This window comes from Aptenodytes patagonicus, chromosome 22 (genome assembly GCF_965638725.1).
Source record: "Aptenodytes patagonicus chromosome 22, bAptPat1.pri.cur, whole genome shotgun sequence".
Lineage (NCBI taxonomy): Eukaryota > Metazoa > Chordata > Aves > Sphenisciformes > Spheniscidae > Aptenodytes > Aptenodytes patagonicus.
The window spans coordinates 2,533,390-2,546,025 of NC_134970.1; the positions used below are offsets into that span (position 1 = coordinate 2,533,390).

Genomic DNA, 12,636 nt, shown 5'->3' on the forward strand with positions numbered 1-12,636 from the left:
GTTTCTTGTGTTTTCAGTGTGCAATCCCCCTTCCCCCCCCCAGTGTATTCAGGCACCCTATTAGTCTCTTTCTGGAATACTGACTGTTTTCCCTCCATCCTTCTTTTGAGCAGCAAAACCTGCTCAGCCAACAGAAACACACCAGGAACGTGGCTGTGTACTCAGCTTTACGGGCTCAGATCAAGTAAACTTGAAGATGATTTTCCCCTGATGATCCATTATCCACAAACCGAGAACGGAGCTTTATTGCACTGATTTACCCTCGTTCACCCTCAAACCAGCCCACGCACCTCCCGGCCCCCCCAGCCTTGCAGCCTTTCCCAGCACAGGTAACGAGACTCCAGACAGGGCTTTGCTGTGCAGAGGGTTCAGAGGTGTGATCCCCGACCAGGACCTCAGGATGGGTTTATGGATTTCTGTTTGCTGCTGTAAGTGGAGGGACTTTTGTTTCCTTGGCACAAAATGCCTCCCCCCTTCCCGGGATCACACCAGAGACGTGTCAGGGTGATGAATTGCCACGAAGCACAGGCTCCATGTTTATTATTAGGACCATCAATAACCCCGGGCTGGTGTTATCACCCTGAAGAAGAAACAAGCTTTTCTAATTTTTCTAAAAATCAAGCTTTTCTCATGCTGCTGGGGGAAGCCCAACGACATCTGAAGGAGATGTAAACACGCACAAATCTGGCTTCACACCCTTATACAAATACCTCAAGGCTCAGTGGAGAATCCATTCAGAGTCCCTTTGTAATGCATAACTTATAAGATAAATCCCATCTAACTTCAGGTTCCCTCCTGACCATTTTCTTCCGAGCAGCAATCGCCCAGCCACGTGCCGGCAAGGCCAAGCTCCGCAGACCTTGCACAGCAAAGCGCAGACGACAACCAAACCCCACCACTGGCTCCTCACACGCCCAACAGAAAGCCCCCGTCTTCTTTGAAAAAGTGCATGTTTCCAGTTCCAGTCTTGCACAAGTGCATCAAGGTCCTCCACAAAGAGGAATATAAATGCATGGTTATAGTGAAGGAGAGAACACAGTTTTAAAAAAAGCATATAGAGATTGAAAAGGCTCTGTGCAAGTCAAATCCACTTCAGGCAGGTTTCTAAGCAATGCTTTAAGCTTCCAGTTAAGTATCTTACACCTCAACTTGCGTGGCATCATCCAGTCTCACTGCACCCTGTCGCGCGCGCTGCAGCCTGTCCCAGCAGACACCCACGCCGGCTCGCAGGCCACTGCCGGCATCACAGACACCACGGGACCCTTGGGGGGATTAAGCAAACAGCTAAGCCTTCCCGAGCGGCCCTGGGGATTACTGCACAACCCTAATACAGATTGAAGAGTCTCGATCCACCGGGACTACTGAAACTCTTAAATCAAGGCTATTAAGCTGGAGCTTCTTGCAAAATCCATGTTCGCGCTCTGCCAAGATGCAGGAGAAATGCACCTTTGCTGCTCCTTTTCAAGCACTCTGCACCCGGTGCTGGGACGCAATTTAACGCCGGTATCGACCCTCCCTCGCAGGCACCTGGACACAGCTGGACTGCAGCACAGGTGCCGACATCCCCGGAGGGCACTGCTCCTCTCCCGCTCTGCTCCAGGCATCCTGGCCAACAGCAGTGTTTTAAACCCGTACGGAGCCCTGCATATGCGTTCACAGCGAGGGGATGCCCACGTGCACAACCTCCATCACACCAGATTGCACCCCCCAGGCAGGGCATATAGGCAAGATGTACACAGTATATAGGCGACTCATTGGTGGGCACTGGCTGGGTCTGCGGCACCGATGGGCTGACCTCTCCGACAAGACCTCCCACTTGTAAAACCTTTCGGGAGCAAGAAACCAGGTCTCTGAAGGAGGTGCAATCGGTCACCATGAAGCTGTCGACCCCCCCTCCCCGCGGAGCCCCTTCCCCGGCGTACCTGGCTGCAGGGCGGCAGGAGGGTGCTCTCAGGCGAGAGGTGGCTCTGGCACTGGCCCGGCTGGCGGCAGTCCAGCTGGATGAGGCTGCGGCACTCCTGGTGGCACGTGTATCTGCAGTCTGCACGGGGGAGAAACGAGAAAGTGAGGCACCCGAGACCCGCAGCCTGCTGTCGAGGAGCAGCGGGGGAACCCCGGGAAGGGCTCAGACTCCTGCCGGAGGGCAGACCGATGCTCACGGGCACCGGCACGGCCAGAGCTGCCAGCCAGGCACACGTCCCCATTCGGGCACACTCCTGCAGACGGGGAGAGGTACCACAATACCTCGTCCAGAGCAAAAATTGCTCCCACGCCCTCTCCCTGGGGAAACCTGTGTTTCTTGCTGCAATGCTCCGGCACGGGCAGCGTTCCTGCCTTGCGTCGTGCTGCCTTTCCCCTGATCTGCTGGCACCTTAATATACAAAGTAAAGAGTATGCTCAAGTCCCACCAAACCACAGGGTACGCCACTCCCCAGCTATGCTCCTTGGAGATGTCACCTGCAGAGCACCTGCAGCAAAAGCTTGGCCACTTCACGAGGAAAGGATGCTTCATCTTCCAGCATCAGGAGAGAAAAAGCATCTTTGTATTAAGACAGAAGTCAAACTATTTAAGGTCACTGAATATGAACACTTCAAGGGCCAGTAACAGTGACTGAGGCACGGATCAACCATCAGACTGCCAAAAAGCCACTCCTGGAGAGGGTACGGACACGTCCCGGGCCCCGGCGAAGGCTGTGACCTTCCGTCCCCAGCACACACGCTGCCCAGGTGCAGTAAGGCATTTACGTAATGTGTTTTCTTTGGACGCTGACCCATCCAGCTGTAAGACATTAACTAGTTCAAGGTAGGAATTGCACAGACAAGTCTGCAGAGCCCAGGTTTAACCTCTTTCGGCACAGGGTCCCGCTCGCCCACAGCCCACGGCTGCTGAGGGGCAGCATTCGGCACAGCCAGCTCCATCTACCAGACACAACAGTTATCGCATATTCATGGCTATCGCTCCCCCAGCCCTTTCCCTGAAAGCCCAGACTGCAGCTAACAACCTCCTTCCACTTTAATGGCCCTTCTGATCCTTTTAATTTTTAACTGTCGTACAAACGGTGTTAAATTTACTTTTTACACTACCCAAAATTCCAGAGCGGTCACCAACCTGAAAAAAAAAAAAATAAAAATCCTAAAACCAAGGCAAGAGAGTTCACTCCACAAAAGGAGATGGGACTGAGTGCCTGTCCCTGCACCAGCCCTGCCACCCCGCTCGAAGCCAGCGAGCTTGTATTTTAAATACCCATCCTTTTTCTTTTCTTTTTTTTCTTTTTTCTTTAGCATTTGGGTCATTGGTTTTGAATACCTGGGGCTTGCAGGAAAGCAAAGGAATATCCCATGTTTGCTCTGGAAACAGTGATTTCTGCTCAGCTCTGCTGAACGCTCACACGCGGGAATGCCCGAGAATGAATGAGAGAAGCTGAACCACTGCTGGGAGCTGGTGCCTGAGGGGGGAAAACATCAATCTCCAGGGGAAACAGGGAACTAATTCCTCATTTAACATTCATCTGGCATCAGCTGTCTATCATTCTCCTATTCCAAGTCAGTTGTCTCAAGTAAGCCTGAGGGAAAGCAGGGAGACTTGCTTTTTTTTTTTTTTTTTAATTAGAGATAAGCTGCACAGTTACGTGGTAATTTAATGCGTGACCTTTTGAGCAACTGGAACAGCCTTTTAATGGGGGACATTCGCCAAGTCTTTGCTGGAGGTGCCAATTTGAGGATGCTCCAGTTGCAGGTTCCCCTGAGCATCTGGCGCCAGCAGAGAGTCCCTTCTGCCTGTTTGGTCCAGGGTTTTCAGATTTGGGCAGCTGCCTCCTGCTCCCCCAGACTGCAGCCTGCCGGGGCGGGAAGGCTCGAGCATCTCAGGTGAAGGAGGCGCATGGTAAGAGGTCTGAAATACGTAATACAGACCACAGAAATTACAGCTCCCGATCACACCTCCGGATCAGGCCCATTACGGCCAGGCATTTCTTTACGGGATTAAAGTATGACACCTCCTTAGTCACCGTCACCTATTAACAGACCTAATCACTCAGTATCCGGCAGGGAACACTAATTTTAGAAACCCAGAACAGCTTTAGGAAGCAGCCACGTGACAGGTTTGCCAAGAGGAGCAGGATGCCTCCACTTACGCTTTAAGATAATTTCCATTCAAGTCAAACAAAGCAACACTTGGAAATGTAGTTTCTTTAAAAAAAAGAAAAAAAAAAAAAGAGTCAGATCACGATGCTGTGAAAAACTTTGGTGGCCGAAAGGAATTTCCCTTTCTCCACAGATAAAGTTTCTCAAGGGGATAAAGTTGGATAGAGTAAAACAGCCCCATACAGATGCCCATCCAGATACCTAAATATAGGACTGCAGTCATCCTGCCCACCCCCACCTCCTGAATACCGCAGATGCTATGGGGCATCTTTCGATCCGACTCTAATGCAAGCCCCGGATCTGTAGGCTGGGGCGACGAAAGGAGAAGGCGCAGGTCTGCGGCAGAGTGGCCAGATCCCGGCCCCAGCAATGACGGAGGCTCCAAGAACCTGACCTTAGCCAGGCTTTCACCTAAAGAAAAACCTCCTGCAACCCCGAAGCAGCACCGCACAGGAGACCGGATATGATTACCCCCCAAATTTGGATGGAAAAGGTCTAAAGCATCCCAACACCTCCCCTGTGATGCTCTTAAACTCTGATTTCTGGCCAAAGTTTGGGGTTTCTGCAGCAGTGCTGGGCGACTGCTCTGCCCCGGTGCCGGCTGCCCCCCCGCCGCAGGGCTGCCAGCCCCGGCACACGCAGGACCTGCACACCTCTCGACGGCAGCGTTGTCGAGAGGACACGCTTGAAACAAGCTACAAAAAAAACCCCTTGTGTGATGTTAAAATGAATCATGAAATTGCAGGGGTTATCTTAAAGCTCCAGTTCCCGGTTTGTTAAGGATCCTGCCATTCATTTTTAAAAAAAAGGCAAATCAGAAACGCTCCCAATATCAGCAAAGTGAAGGAAAACCTTTGAAGCGTGACCCAGCTGCCACGGGAAGGCTCAGAGCCACCAAAGAAAGAAAAATAAAACGTCATGAATTTTGAAAGCGGTGTGAGACCCCGCAGGCGTTTCAGCACTGGAAGTGGAGGATGTTGAAGAACTGCAATTTCTTCCATTCACCTTCCAACTCCGGAATCCTTCAGCCAGCTCACACACACCTTTAAACGCAGGCTACGCGTGAGGTTTGATTTTGCAAGCTGTGCTGCTTAAGACCGAGGGCTCGGTGCCTCTGCCCTCGCTCGGAGGAGACGCCTGACGTCACTCGGGGTAACCTCAGGGACGGCTGCAGGATGTGGCCCTGCGACATCACGGGCGCTGGCGGGCGTCTCCTCCTGCCACGAGGGGACAGGGCAGGACCTGCGGCATCGCCGCCAGCTCCAGCATTCACAGAGCAAATGCAGGGAAGGGTCTTAGTTTTCCTGCGAGACGCTTTCTGACATCCCCCACGGCAATGATCCAGCCCCATCTCTGCCTCAAGTCTGCAGCTCCGTCACTGGAGGTCTCAGCGGTTTTAGGTCAAAAATCAAATGGTTTGGGTTCGGGTTTTGTTTGTTTGCAAACACAGGTAAAACCCAAGGGTGGTTTTCTGTTTGTTCGCAGCAGACAAGTCCCCCCTGGTGACAACAACCCCTCTGAGAGGTCCCTGCACCATTTCAGGATCTGGAGTACAAACCCAGCTGCTGGGCAGATGCTCTTGAGCTATTATTTACTAAAAGGCAAATTTTCCTTTCGAGTGGCAAGTGGGGCAGCACCGACGCCCTGAGCTGTGCTCTGCCACAGTGCTCCCGCGACAGCGGGGCTGCAGAAGGAGCCGGAGCAGAAGTTGAAGCCACCCAGTGCCACCGGTATGGTGGCAGGAAAGCGTGCCAGCCCCGTGCCAGCCCCGCTACCTGCTGGGCAGGATCCCGCTCGGCCATGCATCGCCAGCCGTGCTCTTGCAGCACAGACAGAGCAGCACCGCAGGAATCCCCTTACACCTAATTAGCAGCAGAAAGCCTGGGCACAGCAGCAGCCAGCAAATACGGCCAAACACACCGATTTACACCACCACCTACCTCTAACCTGCAAGACCTCCCTGCTCGGCCTCCTCAGCAGCCGGAGTCCCTCAGACCAAGACTTTGACTTGGGAAAATGCCTGAATATTTTGCGAATTCGCTTTGTTACAAGCCCAAAGCAAGCGGCTGCCCCTGCTTTCCCGTCTGTCATCCTTGCGAGGAGATCGATAGCTTCCCAGGCACACGGAGCCAGGCGGGCAGCTCTTCAACGCCGAACGCTGCTGAGATGCAACGTGCATCAGTGCAAGTTACATCTGCTTCCACGAGAGGCCTTTCTCTCCACGGAGATAAAACAGTGACATTGTCCATTTACAACCTGCTGCCATTTGACAGACTTTTTTTTTTTTTTTTTTTTGAGCAACGAGGCAACATGCAGCTCAGGGCTTGTGCATCTCTGGGCTTGTCCTGTTAGCCATGGAAAACTTTCTATTTCTGGGGCTTTTTGCTTGATAAGATAAAACAACCCAACGGAAGAGATTAGCGAGAGAAAGCACAGGACCCAGCCGTATGCTGGGAGGGCTCTTTCCAATATCCTCTCTTCACTTTGCTGCTTTTCCCCTGCAGTCATCTAAAGTTTAAGAAAAAAAGTCCCCAGTGCTTAATCAAATGTTAAATTAAAGGAATACACTGAGATTAACTATGTTTATAACACTGATTTAAACCCTGCAGGTAGTGAGCCAGGTTTTAAGATCAATACTACAGCCCTTTCACAGCATCTATCAGTTAGAACTATACTGGGTGTCAAACGATGGGGTGGGACATAAACATCAATTTAACAACACGCCTGAAATCTGCCACTTTGTACCCTCTACATCATGACTGTCCCCTCTCTGCTCAGGACTCCTCTTTCTTACAAACAGAGCAGCACCCTGCACAACACATTCTTGCTTTTATACAGGGAGTATACATCTTTTACACAAAGATGAAATTTAACTAATCCTGAAAATCACACCAAGTGCCATAAGCAATGAGTTAACACAGGGGACTTTCTTATTCCCCCCTTGCTGTCCCAACAACTAGACAGCACCTCTTCAGCTACACGCATCTCTTCTTCCCACACCAAGACCAGCAAACTCAACTAAACCTACTGGGCCAGGGACGAAGCAGGGGGAGAAAAGAGACAGCCCAAAAACTAACCTGCAAAGTAAGAGCTGGAGACTTGGCTGGTGTGTCTCTCCATAAATCCTTCCCAAGGCACCGGACTGGATTGAAGCAAGAAACATGACCCTGAAGAGCCGAGCTACTCCAGGAGCCCCAGCAGCCTGCCACACGGCTCTGGGCAGGTCACCGTCCCTCCCCACACCTCCATCTCCCCAGGGTAAGCAAATGCCCTGCTTCAGGGAGCCTCAGTAGGTGGGATGCACCCCAGCACCCCACCCTGTCCTCATCTGACCTCAGCAGCACCCGCCCGGCAAGAGCCATCCCAACCTGCCCAAGTCACCTGGGAGCAGGAGAAGCCTCAGGCATCTGTCTGGACCAGCTAAATAGGACAGAAATGCAAAGTACTGTGGGTCCTATGAACTGTTAGCAATTATTATTTACAGTGGCAAGACCAGAGACACGACAGAGCGTGGGAGGACGGGTTGGAGGAAGAGAACATGAAAAACCACCGTGTGCCAGAGAGTGCCAGCGGTGCGAGCAGAGCCTCATCCCGGCGAGGCTGGGCTGTGCTTTTTAAGAGCGTCCACACCTGCTAAAGAATTCACGACCTTAAGCAAACATCCACTTGAGAACCAGTAATATTAGAATTGTAGTTTGCTCTGTAAGCTAGAAAGAGAAATGGTGTGTGTTTAACCAACTTCCTCCTCAAGGAAATAGGTCCTGATTCAGCACAGTACTTGAACACAGAATTAACTGCTCTGAGAGATAAGGGTGGCTTCAGACTAGAGGCATCCGTCTGGGTTTATGCCTAAGTGCTTTACTGAACCTTACGCAAGATCTACAGATCAAAATCTGGCTTCAGGTACAGCTGCATTTGCCACCGAGATTATCAGGTGCTGGATGTGCTCCGAGGTTTTTCTCGAGGCAGTGCCTCACAACCAGCCTTCCCGGCAGGGAAGCACGGAAAGCTGGAGTGATTTTCTTGCAAAGAAGCACTTCAGCCAACAAAGTCCTATTTTGGTAACACCGTGGTCATCAGAGCCAAGACCCACCACGCCGATCGGGGAGGGCGTCCAATTCCAGCTGCCAGCAGCTCTGCTGGGGAGATCACAGCTCCCGCAAGCAAACAAACAAAGTGTTTATGGTCGCCCCACGTGCAATAGATGTGTCCGGCTTAACCCTCCTGGGCCAAAGAAACAACTCCATGGGACTTCATCAACACCCAGGAAATACGTGGGCGGTAAATCATGCCCCCAGCTGCCAGGACAAGAGAGGCCACGGGGGAGCCCCACCAGCACAGACACGGGGCCGGCGCACGCCTGGGGTAAGTGCCCCGGCCAAACCAGAGGATGGTGCAAGGGGAAGGAGCGGGCACGCTGCTGAGTGATCGCTGGGATGGGTCTTACTGCCGGTTTTGCTAACGGCTGCAGTACCAGAAACAGGAATTTCCTACCAGCACCTACATCACAGGTACAGCGAGGATAAGAAAGTCCTCCAGGAAGAACTGGCCCATCTCAGGGTGAACTGGCATGGAAAGGGAGCAAAGCAGCTGACCCACGCACAGGTTAGGCTCTCGCATAATTTTTCTGCCTTAAGCCACAAGATACCCAGTCGCCAGTGACCAGCCCACCCTGCGCGGTGCAGAGAGACCCTGAGTCACCAGCATGATGCTGCCAGGAAAAAAAAAAAAAAAAAAAAAAAAAGCAACTGCAATCCTGAGACTTCACCAACGGAGATGCTGAGAGCCAGGGAAGCACTCGAGCCGTCGGCCAAAGTCCAACCCATCGCTGCCCTGTCTGCGTGCTGCTCCCACTGGCATCCACCCAAACCCTTCCCACCGGGAAGCTGCCCCCAGCAGAGAGCTCAGCCTGGTTTCTCTGCTGTCCCCTCTCCAAAGTGGAATAAAACACGCTGAAGGCTTTGAAGCTGCATTAGTCACCATTGCATTCAAATGACTGCACTCCGCCCCACCAGAACAAACACCAAAAAACCCCACAGCAAAGATGCACCTCTGCAACCTGCCCGTCCAGCCCCCTTCTCCCCAGCTACAGCAGCCTCTTCTGTCAGGAAAAGCTGCCGGCAGCAGGACACATTTGCACTCTTACAGTGAGATTTTTCTTTTAATATTCACCCAGGCTTTGAAAGGTGCCAGCAGCACAAAGCCACGTACATTAGGTAGGAGATATTCAAGACACAGCGTATAATGGCACAACTACTCCTCAAGCCCAATTGCATTCGCTTTGAGACTGAAAACAAGTATTTTTAACGAACGCCAGCAGGACGGCCTGGGGGCCGTCGCTGCCAAGCTCGCACCTCCCCATCCCTTTGCATTGATGCCAATGGGAGCAACATGCTTGATATCTGTCACGCACGGGACCGACCTAGAGACTCCCAACAAAGGCAGTGAAAAGGCTCCCGATGTCTCAGACAACATCTGCTTCAGCCCCAGATGCAGCACCCCTGGGTAGGACTTGAGCTAAAACCTCAGTAAGAGCCTGTCCGCTGCCTCCAGAGACGCGAGACTGATTCAGGAGAGCCTAAACCCGCCAGATGCCCGAGGAAAGCCACCCAAGGGGATAATTTTCCTGATTCCAGGACTTGCCAGGCCTCTGCCCCCACCGCTTCCACCCAGACCCCCGGCTGGAAGAGGAACTGCAGAGCACCCATCCCATGTTAGCCTTGGAAAGACAGCTCCACGCCGCTCAAGAAAGGGGAAATGGAGCCAAGGGGATTTCAGTGCATTGCTGGCTGGCATAAAAACCACGTGGCCAAAACCCCCTCCTCGCTCAGCAGCGGGGCCGGCTCCCGCTGCCCCTTCCCTTTGTCCAGGGCAGACCCAGACCTTCGTAATTCAAGTTTGCAATGTTGCAGACAGCGTTTCACCTCTCGCTGGGGCCAGGCACCATCCCACACGGGACACCGTGCCCACGGCGTGGATGGGGAGGGAGGAGGAATAAATACCACTTTCACTTTTTACTAAAGATGACCAGATCTGATGCAAATAAAAATAGGCCAGAACTGTACAAACAAAAACATGAGTATCCTCAGGCTGCAAGTGAAAAGCAAACAAGCAGCAACTCTGCATCAGAAGAAAAAGAAATATTCACCAAGGGAGGATAGCACACCCCGTCTGCAGCTCTCAGGCATTTTTAAAAGGATACACTATTGGGATGACAGGGAATGCAGATGATGTTATGAGCATCTCCACCGAAGTTTCCCTCCCCCCCCCAGCCTGGTGGTTTGGGGAATTTTAGAGGCAGAACTACTCCCACAGTCTGAATAATTCTCCTCTGAAATGAAAAGGGAAATAGTTATTTCAGATTTGTTTCGATATAACTATGGAAAAAATCCTGCCAGAGAAGTCCCTCAAAACAACTATTTATAGTATTTGCAACACCACAAAATTCTGTGAATTATTGCTTTAGATCAGGATTTCAAAACGCACAGCCCAGTATCCCACCTCACGCATGAGCCCCGTGACAGCTTTGCAGGATGGCTGGTGAAAGACAAGAGCCCTGACAAAGTTTGTTTTGCTTCAAATAAACCCACACTATTTCTTTAAGCACGTTCATTCACACATTTGCTCCAGGGTGCCAGGCACGGCAGAGCTGCCAACCCCAGGGAATACACTGGCCCTTTACCAGGTTTTGAGGGAGCTAATCAGGAACGGCAGGCAGAAAGCAAAGGTACACATCGGCAAAACTTACTTACATCACCCTCTTTCAAACAACGCACCATGCAGCGAGTCCACCAGCCCCGGCGTATTCCTGTGTCACATTGTGCTGGCCACGTGGTGACGGCTGGGTTACATTTAATTAACAGCAGTCAGTACTAAAACCTTAATGCGATGCAGCAGGGCCATATGGCGCGACTGTCTCTCCCAATTGCCCTTCATTTCCAAATGGCACCAGGAGGCATGTGTAAGAGCCCTGCTCACACCACGCTATGCAAATCACCGCTAGAAACATTTAATTGATTCATAATCTAAGGAAAGCCAAGCATAAGAACCATAACGGGCTGAGCGAGGGGACTAACTGCCCCGGCGAGGCTGGCGTTACAGCACGTGCCTGGCATAACCCCCCAAACAAACCAGCAAATGAGCAATGAAGCCTCCTCCAGAGCTGCCAGCTGGGCAGCCAGCCCAGAGCCCGGGGCGAGACGCAGCTCATTCCCTCGCCCCAAATAACCACCAGCACCGACTACCTGCCCACCACGCCAACACTGAGGATACCCTCGCCCCACATGCCCCTGCCTGACCACGGGCAGTCTTGTGGGCACAAGCCTGGGGTGAATGGCATTGGCATTAACAACTGCCAAAATCAAGAGGCTCAGCTGACCCCGACCAGCAAATCTTCGGGTTACTCAAACCCAAGCGCAGCTCTACAGCTGCATCCAAAAAGACAAGCTTCCAGCCAGCCTGCAGCAGGAGACGTGCTGATGGACTGAGCTGGAAAGGAGCAGTTTCACTGTCAGCAGCCAGCGCAGCACACGCTACCAAGTTATCCATGACACAGGTTCGCTCAAACATCCTCTGCCCCGGCACGCCACGGCCTCATTTCCCCACCCACACCACCGCAGCTGCAACGACTAATGCAGGTCACACCTTTCCAAAGACCATGCAAACACCCCGTGGCCCAAGAGCAGCACCCCAGGGACACGGGACACAGAGCGCGTGTCGCTGCACGGCCCCGGCTGGGTCACCTCGTTTGGCCCCTGTGTCCCCTCCCACACGATGGAAAGATTAATCTCTCCTGCGGAACGCAAGCACAAATACAGCATGTGTCTGACACAAGGAACACACATCTTGGTGAATCTCACTGGCGTGAGCACTGTTCCCCGGGGAGTTTGGGCAAAGCAAGGTGTCTAACAAACTTAACTATTTCTAGAGGAATTTTCACCTCACTGTAAAGCTTTACAAACACGAATCCTTCCTGCTCACTGAGGAGATTTGCTGCCCAGCGCCGATGCCAACCCCTTCGCAACCCTGCCAATTAGCTGATAATCTCCTCTTCCCTGGAAAAGCTTCATTTTCCAAATCCGCCCGGCAGCACCTCACCGCACCCGTGCCCAACGCCCGGCCCCAGCCCCGCCCCGCACCCGGGGACAGCGGCCCCTTTGCGGGGAGACCCCGGCCGGGTCCCTTCCTCCATCCAGCTCCCGGAGCGCAGCACCGCGGGGCGCCGGGGATGCCCCCAGGGAAGCCCGGCGCGGTGCGGGGTCCTCCCCGCAAGCCCGGCAGGTCCCCGCGGCAGCCGCGGGGGGAAGGGGGGTGGGGGGGGTTGTCTGGGGGCCCGGAGCCGGGGCGAAGGGGAGGGAGAGGGTCTGGCGCTGCCGCTGCGGGAGGAAGAGCCCGGGCAGGGCGCAGGCAGAGCACGGGTGCGGGGCGGTAGCGGCGGGCAGGGCTGCAGCGCGGGATGAAGCGCCCGGGCAGAGACGCGGGCAGGGCGGGGGT

The 12,636-nt window shown here is 53.1% G+C and overlaps 1 protein-coding gene across 2 annotated transcripts in view; it reads right to left on the reverse strand.

Annotated features, from left to right (window-relative positions):
- RASSF5 (Ras association domain family member 5) overlaps window positions 1–12,636 on the reverse strand; it is a 35,506-nt gene that overhangs the window by 22,445 nt on the left and 425 nt on the right. Inside the window, exons 1-2 of one of the 2 annotated variants that reach the window (XM_076358274.1) lie at window positions 7,221–7,326; window positions 1,923–2,041 (exon numbers count right to left, since the gene is read on the reverse strand). In XM_076358274.1, coding sequence (XP_076214389.1) covers window positions 1,923–2,041; window positions 7,221–7,263 — 162 coding nt within the window. In that variant the 5' untranslated portion in view covers window positions 7,264–7,326. Of the gene's footprint in view, window positions 1–1,922; window positions 2,042–7,220; window positions 7,327–12,636 lie in introns of those variants that run through there. The other variant, XM_076358273.1, reaches the window with a different exon arrangement.